Below are 15,695 nucleotides of genomic sequence, written 5' to 3' on the forward strand. Positions count from 1 at the left end.
TGAACATAAAAATCAGGTAACTTGCAAAACAAAATAATTTTTCAGAATAAAATAAAAACTATTTATTTTCAGAAAAAAAAATATAATGTTATGGTCATAGAGGATAATTATCCAATGTTTAAAAAATATCACATGAAACCTCTCCTTTTAGAATACTGTCACAAACATATAATCCAGTTTACATAATGTGGAACAAGCTTGTATGATGTCATGCGGTACTCCCTGGAGTCCCGACTGGCTACACTAGTATTGACCAATCAGCACTCACGGCGTTTAATCTTCCCATCAAGCTTTGGAAGAGTTGACTTGTTTATCGCTTATAAATAGATCTGAATTTGCTACCTTCAATTCACTTTGGTTTTAGAAGTTCCAGGACTGTTACATCGTTATGGCTCGTACTAAGCAAACCGCACGTATGTCCACAGGAGGAAAGGCGCCAAGGAAGGAGATAGCGACGAAAGCTGCTGGCAAGAGTGCCCCTACTACAGATGGAGTGAAGAAACCCCATCGTTACCGACCAGGGCCCGTTACTCTTCTAGAAATTCTTCGTTACCAGAAATCAACGGATCTTCTAATTAAAAAGGTTCAATTTCAGCGCCTCGTTTGTGAAATTGCCCAGCAATACAAACCTGATCTTCGCTTTCAGTGTGCTGCCATCGATGCCCTACAAGAAGCCAGCGAAGCTTACTTAGTGGGGTTGTTCGAAGACACCAACTTGTGTGCAATCCATGGCAAGAGGGTAACCATCACGCCTAAAGATATTCATCTGGCTAGACGGATTCGAGGAGAACGTGCTTAAACCAAGAAAAAAATGGCCCTTTTCAGGGCCACCATATTCTGATCAAGGGATTATCTGAACGTACGTTTCTATATAATATTTATATTCTAATCGGTTCTTTTATTCTTACTCTCTTTGATATTTCTTAATATTTAATAACATATTTCAATTGCAAAACAGGCAAAAAGTAGTTTTTTAAGAAGAAACCACGCAGTGAATATATATTAATAGATTACAAAAATTGTTAAATAGGATATTTTGAGAATGAGAATGAAATATTTGACAAAAATATTCGAAACCAGTATGTATAAACTCGCGATCATCTCAGGGTAAGTACAATTAAACATGATGGTATAAAACGCAAATTTTTATACAAAATATTTCTTAATGAGTGTTAATAAATAAAAGAATGTGGAAGTTATAATTATGGATTTCGATATAAGAAACCTTTCCCATAAATCTTCAAAATCTTTAAAATATTGATGACGTCAATCTTATTAATATTACTGCAAAGAAAAATCATACAGCATCAGTTTCAACTACCCGTTCCCTCCATTGCATTTATTCCAATTATCCATTTACAGAATAACAGCTGGGTTTTCCCTGCAGTCAACCAGCCGTTGACTATAGGCAAACTTCCACACCTCGATTGTGCAACCATCCTTCCTCAGTTTGAATTTATGACAAACTTGTTATTTTTAGGTCAACCGGACAGTCTGACCAAGAGAAAGAATCCCATAATCATTGAGTTTGCTGAAACACTTCAACCAGATCTCCTAGCAGTTGTCTAATGATTTAGTTAGGTGATATTAAGCGTTTTTCACAAAAACACATGCATACAATGCACATTAAAATTAAACTCCACTACGAAAAGATAGAAACGAAAAAAGATAAACTTTTCAATGTATTTTATTCCCAATATGAGAGAGTGAACAGAATGGCAAGTTCATCGGACACACCGAACTGAGTATCGCGGAAAATTGTTTTCTTTTTTTCAAAAGATGACAGTTTCTTTTCCCTCACTGACAGTTTTTATGTTCAGAAACGTTGCATCGTTTCCATAGAGAATTACATACACATGTCATGGTTCCACGCTCCGATTCAGCAAACGTCGGCAAAATTTCAGATAATTTCATGTTAAAATGGAAAAGAGAAGTTCTCTTTGAGTATGAAAATGTGTGTGAAGATTAATGTTCTCAATGAACAAAGAAAGTTGGTACCCATGTGGAAATTTGAAAATTTTTGTAATTATATTCTCCAAGTTTACCAAAAAATGTGAAAAGTTCATCGAATGTAAAAATTTTAACTTGAATTGTTTTCCGTTTTATCCGTAGGGTTTCATTATGTTGCAAGCAGTAGATGGTCACCGAGGAAATCTCCTGGTGAAGGTGGAAAGTGTCATTTTCATGGAGAGACTAAAAGTTCATCATCCTTTATTTCTTTCACCATATATGGATCAGACACGTTTCACCATAGCTAGAGCTTTGTATGTGTTTCTGGAAACATTAGTACATAAGCTAACTTGCAACGCTGATATACTCATGTATTTTTCAAAGGCAGACTTCATGTAAAACAACTGTTTTCGTAAATTCCATGGTGGAAACTAAATTACTTTCTAACCATCTAAAAAAGTAGAAAGACACACAGAGGGGTACGCACGATGTAGCTACTTTAAAACCAAAATGTATGCTCGTTGTCACGAAGGGCATATCAAATTCTTCTTTTTTACACATGTTTGTTGAAACATTATCAAATACCTTCAAACTCATTGTAAAAAGAAATGTCTTCGATATGAGGATGAAAGTGGGTTGAGTAATTTATAAATTCTAATAACAGAGGTAATACAGGATGAAACGTTATATTTCTGATGCACTCCAATTGCTACTGTGTGCATTGGATATATTTCTAGGATAATTCATAGAAATACGGATTTAAAGGATAAAACAAGTATTCTAAAAGATAAAATGAATTTCTGGACAAAAGAAAACAAAGAAAGAATTTGTTTTCGTGTTAAATATGTTAATCGTAGAAAATGAGTCAAGGAACGAGTTCATATCGCGTCAGCAAAGGAAATAAACCAAAATGTAGTTGTCCATCCCTTATAAATGACACAAAGGTTAGTTTTCTGAATAAACATTTCACGGGCATTTTCTGTTCATAATTATAGCACAGGTATTTTTTTCAATAGAAAAAGTGCACCAACCCCTCAAATGAACACGACAAGCAAATTAATACGGATCCAATTGTTACTGGAAGATCATGGGAAACGCTTAGCTCCAATTTTATCATTCGCAAACCAAGATTTGACACAACTAGCTGAGTGTATTGGAGAATTATCATCATGAAGTGTGGTAATGTTTATTGGAAAACAGTGGATTGAACCTGTTCATTCAGAATATCACGAATGAACAAACCAACATCCTCAGTGGCTGTATTTCGGCAGGATAGAAAGACTACCAATATATTGCTGCCTAAGTCGTTGTTGCTACGGTCTTCCTTTTTTCTCAATTGGCACAAGAGAGGATGGTGCGATTTCTTTTGGTGTTTCAGAAACATAAACTTGGTGCGATGTAAGACAAAATTCTCAATGATATTTGCTCTTAAAGTTAGAAATCTTACCAATCATCTTATATAGGTTTTTGCTTCGTCATTTCAAATACAGCTGCTCTACATTCATCAAATTCCTCAACAGTTTTATGCACGTTTCCCTCTGCCAAACGTTCGCCCAAAATTTGATCCCTTTGGAATTAAGAAAATGGTGCTAATTTTAGGGATTCGTTTACTTTTCTCTTTCTGAATTTCAGGAAGTTGGGCTGTTATTATTAACAGAGCATTCCCCCGACGTCCCTTTCTGTTTTCGGTCTCAAAACGCCTTTGTTTACTGGAGGATGTGAAAAATTATAGAAGGGATGTAGAAATGTTTTGGATTTTTTCATTGCTGACGCGATATAAAGTAGCTGCCTTGATTCAGTGCTGCTGCTATGCATGCTGCTACAGTCTATTTATGCAAATTAATATTATATCATAGAATGCAAATTTAATTGACGGCTAATTGAAACTGAGAAAAATAAAGCAAAATTCGAGAGACTTTGGAGAAGTGAATGAGCAGTTTGTGATTTTTTCTTTAACATAACAATTTTAAGCAAAAAAACCGCATCCTTTGTCCCTTTAAAAGTTGTCTAATATTTCATTAAATTATTAGGAACTACCTACTTCTGAAGCATCACATCGATGTTTGCTTACCTACAATCAATAAGAATATAAAGGAAAGGATTTCAGATTGAAATCTCTTAGGGACTTCAGAGGTGTGCTCTCTTAATAATTCTAGCAAACCCCGCCTGAAAGTCAGGCTTTTGTTAATCAAAAAAGCAATCTGGTAGGTAAAATGAACACCAAAAATATGTTGACCAATACGTTTATAGTCGTTAAGCACGAGGAAAATCTCTATATCTTCCCATTAAATATAACTTTCTACAGCAAGAAAGTTATAATGTAAAGAATAATTTTTAGAAAAATGAATAAATTCCCAGAATAAATATAATAACAATTTTATTGTAATAGAATTCAAAATATAATTTTTCTGTCATACACAGTAACTCCATAAGTTGAGAATGTTGTGATTGATAAAAATAAGATTAATTATGCACTGGATAAACTGTCTGGGAACCTGGACGAGGCCAATTATGACGTCACTTTGAGAACTCTCATTCTAGACTACTTTAAGAGCTTGTAAACGAAGATTAGATATTACAATAAGAGTAGCTGACTGCAGGCAATCAGCATTCACCAAGTTTGGAAGGAAGTTTACTCTTCGCCGCCTATAAAAGCATTGCATTTTGCCATCCTCAATTCACTTGCTTTCCATAAGTTCTATGAGAGTTTCTATTGCTATGGCTGAATTAAGCAAACTGCTCGCAAATCTACAGTAGGAGAGTCACCGAGGAAGGAAATAGCCGCAAAAGCTGCTCGCAAGAGTGCCCTTTTTGTGGGTGGAGTGAAGCCCCATTGTTACAGGCCAGGGACTGTTGCCCTTCAAGAAATTCGTCGTTACCAGAAGTCAACGGACCTTCTAATCAGAAAGGTTCCATTTCAGGGTCTCCGTGAGATAGCCAAGGAATACAAAACTGATCTTCGCTTCCAGAGTGCTGCCATAGGTGCCCTACAAGAAGCCAGCGAAGCTTACTTAGTGCGGTTCTTCGAGGTCACCAGCTTATGTGCAATCCATGCCAAGAGGGTAACCATCATGACTAAAGATATGCATACAGTTTATCCAGTGCACAAACATCGAACATAATATTATTACCTCAAAATCCAAACCTCACAATACATCTATAGTGGTTGGGCGACAGATGGCTTACAAGAAATATTGTATGTCTCTCCCTTTATTTACCTATTTTTCCCACAAGAGTTTAAATCGGACTTATAATTTTCCCAAATTACTCCTTTTCTCTTGGTCACAGGCATTCCCAATTGTTGTATTTTTGTTCTGCCGGAGGCAAGCTCTTGTTTCACTCTAACTTTTAGCGCCCATGTGCTTGGGGCATGCATTTATTCCCACAAATTCGTAAATGTATGGTTCCAACCTTCAGTTTGGTTATTTGTACCATGTTCGTTTTGTAGTGTTGTTAGCAGTTCAGTCAATTCCTTCGGTGAAAAAGATAGGGGCAATCCTTCGTCACCGAATGATCCCATTATTGCTGCAAACTCTTCTTTAAACGCCAGAAACGCATATACGGGCAAAACAATTTAAGACTTCTTCAGCTCCAAATTTTCTTTTAAGTATGCGATACCCGTGAATGTATCTTCAGCATGTATGACGGCGAATCCGTTGATCATTCCACAGAATTCCGAAAAGTACTCATTAGATTCGAGAGTATCCAAAATCCAGAATTGAAAACTTCCAGGGAATTGTTTATCACTTAAGTTTCTTCGTCTTTTCCAAAAAACACCTGAGCATTCCAACCGTGCAAGGATCAAGCCTGAATTGTGAATTAGCATAATTCACAATTTAGAAAGAAAAGAAAATTCATTCTCAGCTGAAAATTTAAGAGACATTCTCTGTTAAAATGACAAATATTGAGGAAAGACGATGTTCCTGTACATTTAAAATGATTTCATTTTCATTTTGTCACACAGGATTATAACAAACAACACTGTCTTTAAAGAATGAAATTATTTGTAATTTTGGAAAAACACTAAAATACTTCATCTTAATTAAAGGATAATAGTTGTATAATATAATACATTATCAAATGTATTTCCCAACCATTAAAATAGCACAAACCTGTTATATTAAGATGGGATAATGGTTATATTATACATCACCAAAACTGTTTTTGAGTCAACGGATCTTCTAATCAGAAAGGTTCCATTTGAACCGCTGGTTCGTAAGATTGCCCAGCAATACAAAACTGATCTTCGCTTCCAGAGTGCTGCCATCGGTGCTCTGCAAGAAGCCAGCGAAGCTTACTTAGTGGGATTGTTCGAAGACACCAATTTCTGGGCAGTCCATGGCAAGAGGGTAACCATCATGACTAAAGATATGAAGCTAACTAGAGCATTCGAAGAGAACGTGCTTAAATGAAAACAAAAATGATCCTTTTCAGGGCCACCATTTCGTGATAAAGGGATTACCTAAATAACATTTCTACATTTGTTTTCTAATCCGTTCTTTCATTCTTACTCTCTTGGATCATACCATTGATATTTCTTAATAGTTAATAAAATATTTCAATTGCAAAGAAACCAAAAACTAGTTTATAATGATGAAACCGTGCACTCAATATATTAAATACATTGCAAAAAATGTCATACATGACATTTTGAGAGAAAGAATGAAATATTTGTCAAAACCAGTCTGTACAAACTCCCGATCATCACATGCTCACTGTAGCTAAACATAATGGTATGAAACGCGAATTTTTATATAAAATCTTTCTTAATGAATGATAATAAATAAAGGTATGTGGAATTTATAATTATGAATTTTGAAATAAGAAAACTTTCCCATAAATCTTCAAAACATTTGCAATAATGATGACGTCAATCTTATCAGTATTTCTGGAAAGAAAGATTATACAGCATCAGCAAAAAAAAAAAAAAAATCATTTCACGTATCCGTTCCTTCAATTGCATTTATTCCAAATATCCATTTCCACAACAACAGATGGGTTTGCTGTGCAGTCAACCACCCGTTGACTGTAGGCAAACTTCCGCACATCGGTTGTTCAATCATCCTTCCTCAGTTTTAATTTAGGACAAACTTATGTTATATTTATGTCAAACGCGCAGTCTGACCAAGAGAAAGAATCCCTTAATCACTCAGTTTGCTGAAACACCTCAATCAGATCTCCTAGCAGTTGTCTAATGATTTCGTTCGATGACATTCAGCGTTTTTCACAAAAGCACATGCATACAATCCACATTAGAATTAAATTCGACTCCGAACAGATAGAAACGAACAAAGACAAACCTTTTCAATGTATTTTATTTCCAAAACGAGAGATTGCAGAGCATAGAAAGCTCATCAGACACACCGAACTGAGCATCGGGGAAAATTGTTTTCTTTTTTTCAAGAGATCACAGTTTCTTTTCTCTCACTGACAATTTTTATGTTCAAAAAAGTTGTATCGTTTCTATGGAAAATTACATACACACGTCACGGTTCCACGCTCCCATTCAGCAAACTTCTGCAGGATTTCAGATTTTTTCATGTAGTATTTGAACTTGAAGTGTTTTCTGTTTTATCCGCAGGTTTTCATTACGTTGCAAGCAGTAGATGTTCAGTTCGTGTATGGGCACCGAGGAAATCTCCTGGTGAAGATGGAAAGTGTCATTTCCATGGAGAGACTAAAAGTTCATCATCCCCTATTTCTCTCACCTTATACAGAACAGAGAATTTCCAATATAACTAGAGCTTTGTATGTATTTCTTTAAACGTTAGTAAAAGGAATACCTTGCAACGCTGGTATACCCATGGATTATGTTTCTTGCAAAGGCACTTTAGCAGGTAAAAGAACTGCTTTCGTAAATTGCGTTGGGGAAATTGAATTCCTTTCCAATCATCTGAAAAAGTAGGAAGGCACACAGAGTTGTACAATGTAGCTGCATTCAAACCCACTGGTAGGCTCGTTGTCACAAAGGGCATTTCAAATTCTTCTTTTAAACATTATCAAATACCGTGAAACTCATTGTAAAAAGAAATGTCCTCGATATGAGGATGAAAGCGGGTTGGGTAATTTATAAATTCTAATAACAGTAATAATACAGGATGAAACGTTATGTTTATGATGCACTTCAATTGCTACTGTGTGAATTGGATATATTTTTAGGATAATTCAGAGATATACGGATTTAACGGATAAAAAAAGTATTTCAAATGATAAAATGAATTGCTCCACAAAATAAAACAAATAAAGAATTCGAAGTAAAGAATTTGTTTTCCTCTTAACTTGCAGAATAAAATAAATAATTTTATTATCAGAATTAAAAATATATTCCTATGGTATAATAGGATTGTATAAAATTGTAAATATTTTTAATAATATATAACTATTGTATAAAAATATAATCCATTGAGAGTAATGTTTAACAAATATGACACGTATTGCGAAAACTCTCGTTCAAACGTGTAGGGTGCCACGTGGAAAACGTTGGTTCTAGAGTACTTACTGGACTGTTGATTGGTTAATGGACTGCAGAACTATTAGCCAATCACCAATCAATCTTCCCACCAGGCTTTGGAAGAGTTCACTTGTTTATCGCGTATAAATAGATCTGAATTTGCTATCTTCAGTTCACTTGGTTTTCAGCAGTTGCAGGACTATTCCATCGCTATGGCTCGTATTAAGCAAACCGCACGTATATCCACAGGAGGAAAGGCCCCAAGGAAGGAGATAGCGACGAACGCTGATCGCAATAGTGCCCCTACTACAGCTGGAGTGAAAAAACCCCATCGTCACCTACCAGGGACCGTTACTCTTCGAGAAATTCTTCGTTACCAGAAATCAACGGATCTTCTAATCAAAAAGGTACAATTTCAGCGCCTCGTTCGTGAGATTGCCCAGGAATACAAAACTGATCTTCGCTTCCAGTGTGCTGCCATCGATGCCCTACAAGAAGCCAGCGAAGCTTACTTAGTGGGGCTGTTCGAAGACACCAACTTGTGTGCAATCCATGGCAAGAGGGTAACCATCACGCCTAAAGATATTTATCTGGCTAGACGGATTCGAGGAGAACGTGCTTAAACGAAAACAAAAACGGCCCTCTTCAGGGCCACCATATTATGATAGAGGGATTGCCTGAACGTACGTTTCTAAATAAAATTTCTGCATTTATTTTCTATTCTTTCTCTATTTGAGCATACCATTGATATTTCTAAATATTTTATAATCTTTTTCAATTAGAGTATATATTTAAGTTACAAATTATAAAAAATTTAAAACTATCTGAATATTTTTAGAGGTTTTTTTAACCAGTGAATATTAAATATGAAATTATGGATTTCGACGAAAGAAAACCGCCCCAGAAATCATAAGTCTATTTTATTAGTTTTACTTATGAGAAAATGATGCCAGCACTATTACCAATAAATAATAATAGAAATTATGCAAGAAATATCTTTAATGCATCATTTGCTTATACAGCATCAGCCAAAAAAAAAATAATTTCACCTATACATTCGCTCCAATAATTTGTATAGTTCTTCATTCAATTGATTTAAAATATCTATTCCTACAACAATAGATGGAAGTTGACCAATCGCGCACCATTTCGACGGATGCACTTCTGTTCTTTAACCATCCTTCTTCAGTCTGATATGAGTTATATCCGTATACAGTGTTTAAAGGGTTTTTTATCCACAATTTTTCATTATATCACGAGCAGTAATGTCCAGTGAATAGATGGTCAGGGAGGAAATCTTCTGGTGAATGTGGTAAGTGTTATTTCCGTGGGGAGGTACCCAAATATCAGTTTATACGGAGCAGAGAATATCCACTATAACGAGAGAGTCTTGTATGTGTTTCTGAAAACATCATTACATGGACAATCATGCATCGCTGGCATGCTCGTGTATTCCCAGGATTACGAATTTTTCAAACGCACTCTGGCAAGTAACAGATTTGTTTGCGAAAATCGATGGTCTGGAGAAATGTAAATTCCTTGGAAGACACAGCAGAAATACAAAAGTACAATTTTCTGTTATTAATAATAACTCTCTGAAAGAGATTCCACCTATACTCTAAAGCACTCATATCCGCTGAATGTGCGGGCCAGTAAAGAACCATTCTGACATTCTTGTGTTCAATTGTCGTTCATAAATTACCCGTCAACTTTAGACATTGCAGGGTGTAGTAGAGCTGATACAAAATTTAGGTATCGAGGGACGTTTTATGGAATGCCATCAAAACATTCCTCATACAACGATACTACCTACAGATCCATGTGTTGTTTTAAGAAGGCAAGCAGGTTCCATTGCTTCGTTAGATTCTCGCCACATTCTCTGACTACCATCAGTGCAAAACAAAGTGTATCCTGATTAGTCTGAACACATGATTTTCTTCCACGTTCTTGAAACCACTGCAAGCGGATTTTTCCGTTTTTCTCTTAAACCATGGATTTCGAATAGGCAGGCTACCACCAATATGCAATTTTTGTGTTTAGACCAGAAGGTAAGTCAATCAAATGGAAAATTACACGAAGGTGATCAAAATGTAGAAAAGTTACATTCAAAGCTATTTTTAATACCCCGAATAAACGAACTGAAGGTGGATTCTTCTCTCCCTATTTATTAGAAAGCGCCTTGTAAATGATTCGAAATCTGGTGCTAGCTGATTGGTTATTTCATTCCTAAGTAACTGGGGTTACAGAGAATTAGAAACACAGACTAATGTCGTGATGTCCAAGCTACTCTCATATTAATTTAATCCAACCACTGAATCATTTCAGTTTTGATTTCTCGTTTTCCAATTTCAATGAATTATCAAATTTGAAAACAAGTTATTGACATGAAAGGTAACGAAAATTAAAACCTTGAACGCATTTATTATTTAGATGAAACACATTTGGATGACGTTCATGAAAATGTTGTTTGGGTGACTTATAATTAGAAGTAAAGGGGTTAACAAAATTGGCCATTTATTTCTCTTTATTGATACACATCATTATTCTGCGTTGGGAATTCTGTTCGTGTTTTAATCCGGTTTGTAAGTGATCACTGCTCGTGTAGAGGATTCACTCATGGTATTAAAGAAAATTAACTAATTTGAATTAATCATTATGGACCCCAACTAAGAAAACCATTCTGGAATATTATTTGGAAATAATATTCCAGAAAGTTAAAATACGGTTAAACTTCACTTTTCGTCATCGAATACCATCACAGTGCTTATGATATGAAGAAATGTCTTCAATATACTGAAGGAAATGCTTTTGGTTGGGTAAGTTATAAACTCTAATAACACGATGATAAATTCGTAGAAATAGAGATTTAAAAGAAAGTTGCTTTAGAGAAGAATATGACTTCATACAAATCGCATATTCAGAGAGATGAATTGGTGAAATGGCCGAAAGGGTAAACACGCGGAAAAAAGGGAATGAAATTAAAAATTATTTTTACCCCGTTGCTTAATTCTGTCGTGAAGTCCCTTTAATAATACGATCGGAAGAAAATTCATTTGCAGTAAAAGTTTCATGGTTTGACTGCGACAAGATATAAAATCACTTCAAGAAAGATAACCAACATTTTTTTTTCCCAGAAGGTGATGCAAAAGATGAAAGGAAATTCCGAAAACAAATGAAGAATTTGTTAGTGAAATTAATGAATTCCTTTCAGAAACCCAACAAAAAATAATGTTTCGAAGAGTGATCAGAGAAGTTAAGGCAGAGAGAGAAAACAAAAGTTATATTCCTTCCCTGAAACAGTTGCAAACTAGACCGAAAACAACGGAGGAAAGTGGAATATATCTTCCCAGATTCGAACTTCCTCGCGTCAAATCACATAAACACAAATTAACCAGCTTTTACAAAAAAAATGTGAAATTGGGCGTTATCATCAATATTAATTTTTAAGCGTTTGAAAAATAAATTTGTTTTTCCCCTTAAATATGTTAATAGTACAAACTAATTCAAGGGATTAGTTTGTCCAATCATTCAGTAAACACAGGCATTCCCAGACTAAAATCTTTGAGGAACATCAGATGTTTTAATAATTATAGCACAACTTTCTGAAATTCCGGCTTCAGTATTGACTTAACCACGGGTTACATTTTTGCATTTTCAAGTCATTATATCTATTCAACATCGAGAAGGTAAAATGAACATAATCATCTGGTAACTTGCAAAATAAAAAAAATTCTCAGAATAAAAAAAAAAACAATATTTATTTTTAGAATTAAATATATAATCGCGTTTTCACAGAGTGTATTTATGCAATGTCCCTATCAATGGATAGATGCTAGAAGGCTGCGTTTGTGGTGATCAGCTGATCTTGAAGGATCTCAAAAGGATCTTGAATTTTATGGTGATCTCTTTAACTTTCCCAATGGGATGTTGCAACCACATGCAGCCTTTTCTACAATAATAAGATGAACAATGTCCAGTTCTGCAGCCTTTATTTACCAAAGATATTTCTTGGCGCATTGTAAGATGAACAATGTCCAGTTCTGCAGCCTTTATTTACCAAAGATATTTCTTGGCGCATTGTTCTTCACTTCTTGGCGACCAGGGCAAATGCCCTACTAGCCCTTTCCTTAATCCGGAACTGTCACAAAGTAAACTTTAAACCTAACGTCTGCTGATGACTTTATCATTTCGATAAAAAGGCCTATCTTCTTCACTCTCTTTTTTTTGGTGTTCACTTGTGTGGAAAGCAATTTTTCTCTGCATATTTATTTCTCTTTGCAAGAATTCCTCTTATTCAGCTTTCATCAATCTTACGCCTTTTAACTCCGGCCTTGTAACCTTTACACTTGTATAAATCAGTATCTTCCAAGAGTGTGTAACTATCCCATTTTTTTTCTCGATTAAACCCTTAAGTCTCTTTTAATGCACGTGGGAATGTTTTCATGGGGAACTTCTCCACTGGAATAAACGCATCCGTAGCTTCCATGAAAAATCAGTTGATTACTTTATTGAGTTCATTTATTGCTGAAATGCGAACAGAAACGTCATTAACATAAATTCCGCACTGAAAGAAAAAAACGAATTAAGTTTTGTTTTGTTAATGTTTTATTATTCTTAATGTTATAAATATAAGTTATTATTTTGTTCTTACAAGCTTCGTGGGTAGCACGTTTGGTAGAATTGCCCCATTTCTTGCGCGAGGGAAAGGACTTGCGTTCGAGCCCCATTGATGATGTGTGGAATTTTCATGGGCCTTTTCACAATGTCAGTCGTCTAGAATTGACTCCTTTCACAGTAAATTGGAGAGTCCCATCGTTTCACACCAGCACGTGGCATGAAATGATGTGATTTCTTCACTTTATTTGTGAAATGAGCGAGCTCTATTTGGAGGAGTGTTGATGTGCATAACTTCTTTTTGATTTGTCATTTTCCAATTTCAATAAATTATCAAATTTGAAAACAAATTATTGACATGAAGGGTAATAAATATTATCGCCTTGAAGGCATTTATTATTTAGCCTTCGGACTATGTAGAGCAGCCTTGTCCACCTCTAAATTAGATTGATGCAATAAACCCTGGAATATAAATATCATTTCTAAAAGAGATCATTACTTTATAAGCAGAAAAAGATGATCACTGGGTTCTGCAGGTCTCGACTCCAAATGAAATAAAAGTTATTCTCAAAAAGGAAAATAATATTTAAGGAAAGTGAAAATAAAAAACTCTCTGTAAACGTGTATAGTTTACAATTTTTTTTAACCAACTTGGCATTCGATGGCTTTCGTGAAATGGTTGTTTGGTTGACTTATTACTAGAACTAAAGCAGTTATCAAGTTTGGCCTTTGGGTTCATCTGTATTCATGCAAATCATTATTCTGTTTGTGTTTTAATCGGGTTTATAAGTGATCAAGGCTCAGGTAGAGGATTTAATCATGGTATTAAGGAATGTGCAATAAGATGGAAGAATTGTGTGTGATGCAATAAACATAGGTGATGCAACACCTGTGTTAGTCCTTCTAGAATGACTTCCATATTACATTGCAGATTCCCATTGGATCAGGCCAGCGCGGGCCTTAAACGATGTGACTTCTTCACTTTTTCTGTAGAAGGAGTTCTTTTTGTAGCAGTTTTAGTGTCAATTGTCTGCGCATATGATAGAGTGGTATCGTCACCTGGTGGAAAAGGCCCGCGTTCGAATTGGGTCGATGATGCTGGGGACTCTTATGGACTTTTTTTCTCTGCGTGACCGAATTAGTCGGTCTCAGGGGCAGTTAGCAAAGTGTATCGTTCAGCAAAATAGGCAACTCGACAAGAGAACACATGAAATTTACAAACACAATGCACATGAGTATTTGAAGTGACTTTCTGGGTGAACCTAATATAATAATAATTTTTACAGGTGTCAATTGGAACCTTGCACATCAGAATGATGAAAAAGCTGATTTCTTTCATGACACAACATTAATTTCCATTCACTATTCTATAATGAAGTGGACTGAGCTGTTTGGACTATCTGTCAGGGGAGAAAAAAGCAGGGGAATGGGTCCATATCAGATTAGTTTAAAATGTAAACAGTTTGTCACATGTTTGACAAATTTGACCCATGCGTCGCGCACTCACTATCATCCCCAATTCAAAGTTGTTTAACTCAGAGCGTTAATCCATACTGACGCCGAATTACCGTCTTTCCTGAATGCAGTGTATCTATGTACCTGGCAAGCGATGTGTTTGTCCACTAATAAGAGGGGTGATTGCGTCGCGTTGCCCAGGAACGAGGTATGCCACGAAATCTGTTCTTTCATATACACTATATGTTATAAACAATTCCAGGTCATAAATTCAAATTATTGGGCTCCAGGTTTAGATTACATTTTAGGAAGTTTCCATTTAGCCAGCGAGTCGTTGATCGCTGGAACAGGTTGCCCTCGTGGGTTGTTCTGGTTGGCAGTTTGAATAAATTCACATCCGTGCTCAGCTGTGTGAGTAGGGATGAATGTAATTTGTGTTTTCTGTGTATCTACTTGGTTGTTTTTGTTTTTTGCCCCTGCAGCAAAGGCCCGTGGCTTCCATGCACTATATGGAGAATACTGCCCCTATTACAATTACAACGAATGAATATAATATATTTAAAAGACTCGAAGAGCAATTTATATTAAAAATTCCATATTAAATGAAATACATTTAGGCAACCAAAGTTCAAAATTCGTGCACGCCTTTTACTGACATATTTTTAATTCATTATGGAGTCATCGATATAATTACTTATCAATTTAAAATTTCCAATGCAGATTCGTCCTGAACTCAATTATTGCAACACTAGTCTTCACTGTTCAAAATATTCTTTCCATTCTTATAACGAATGAGAAACTTAACAATCCACTGAATATGACTTCATCATCATGTATTGTTGATTGGACAAATCCATTAAACTACTTCCAGCATCAGAAAAATTGGCGTACGTTTTACCTGGTTGGATCAGACATTGAAGTACACGAAAACAATTTCGGATCTTCAACTTTAAAACATAACCCCGTCTACGAGATACCTTCAGGAGGATTCTACTTAATTTAAGACGAACTGCACTGTGGGAAGTGGGTAATCAAATCAAATATCCTCGGATGGAAGTTACCTCTGCTTTGATGTCGGTTTGTTCAGAAACAACAAAGACTGCAAAGTAATATTACAACCATCTATCGATCCGATGATATTTATTCAACTGGGACCTGCTTGTATTATATTCCCGATAGATAAAATTGATTTTAAGATAATTGGAATAATTAATTTATATTAGTT

General features: G+C 35.5%; 2 protein-coding genes across 2 annotated transcripts; both read left to right on the forward strand.

Moving 5' to 3' along the window:
- Window positions 1–388: 388 nt before the first annotated feature.
- Window positions 389–799, forward strand: LOC150078746 (histone H3.3 type 1-like). The gene has a single exon (XM_090383582.1). It carries the CDS (start codon window positions 389–391, stop codon window positions 797–799), a length of 411 nt encoding a protein of 136 aa, XP_090239708.1.
- A 7,814-nt stretch (window positions 800–8,613) lies between these two features.
- On the forward strand, window positions 8,614–9,024 carry LOC150078747 (histone H3.3 type 1-like). The gene has a single exon (XM_090383572.1). It carries the CDS (start codon window positions 8,614–8,616, stop codon window positions 9,022–9,024), a length of 411 nt encoding a protein of 136 aa, XP_090239698.1.
- Window positions 9,025–15,695: the final 6,671 nt, after the last annotated feature.

The sequence above is a fragment of the Mastigoproctus giganteus genome, chromosome 10 (genome assembly GCF_048544385.1).
Source record: "Mastigoproctus giganteus isolate SK-2022 chromosome 10, ASM4854438v1, whole genome shotgun sequence".
Classification (NCBI taxonomy): domain Eukaryota; kingdom Metazoa; phylum Arthropoda; class Arachnida; order Uropygi; family Thelyphonidae; genus Mastigoproctus; species Mastigoproctus giganteus.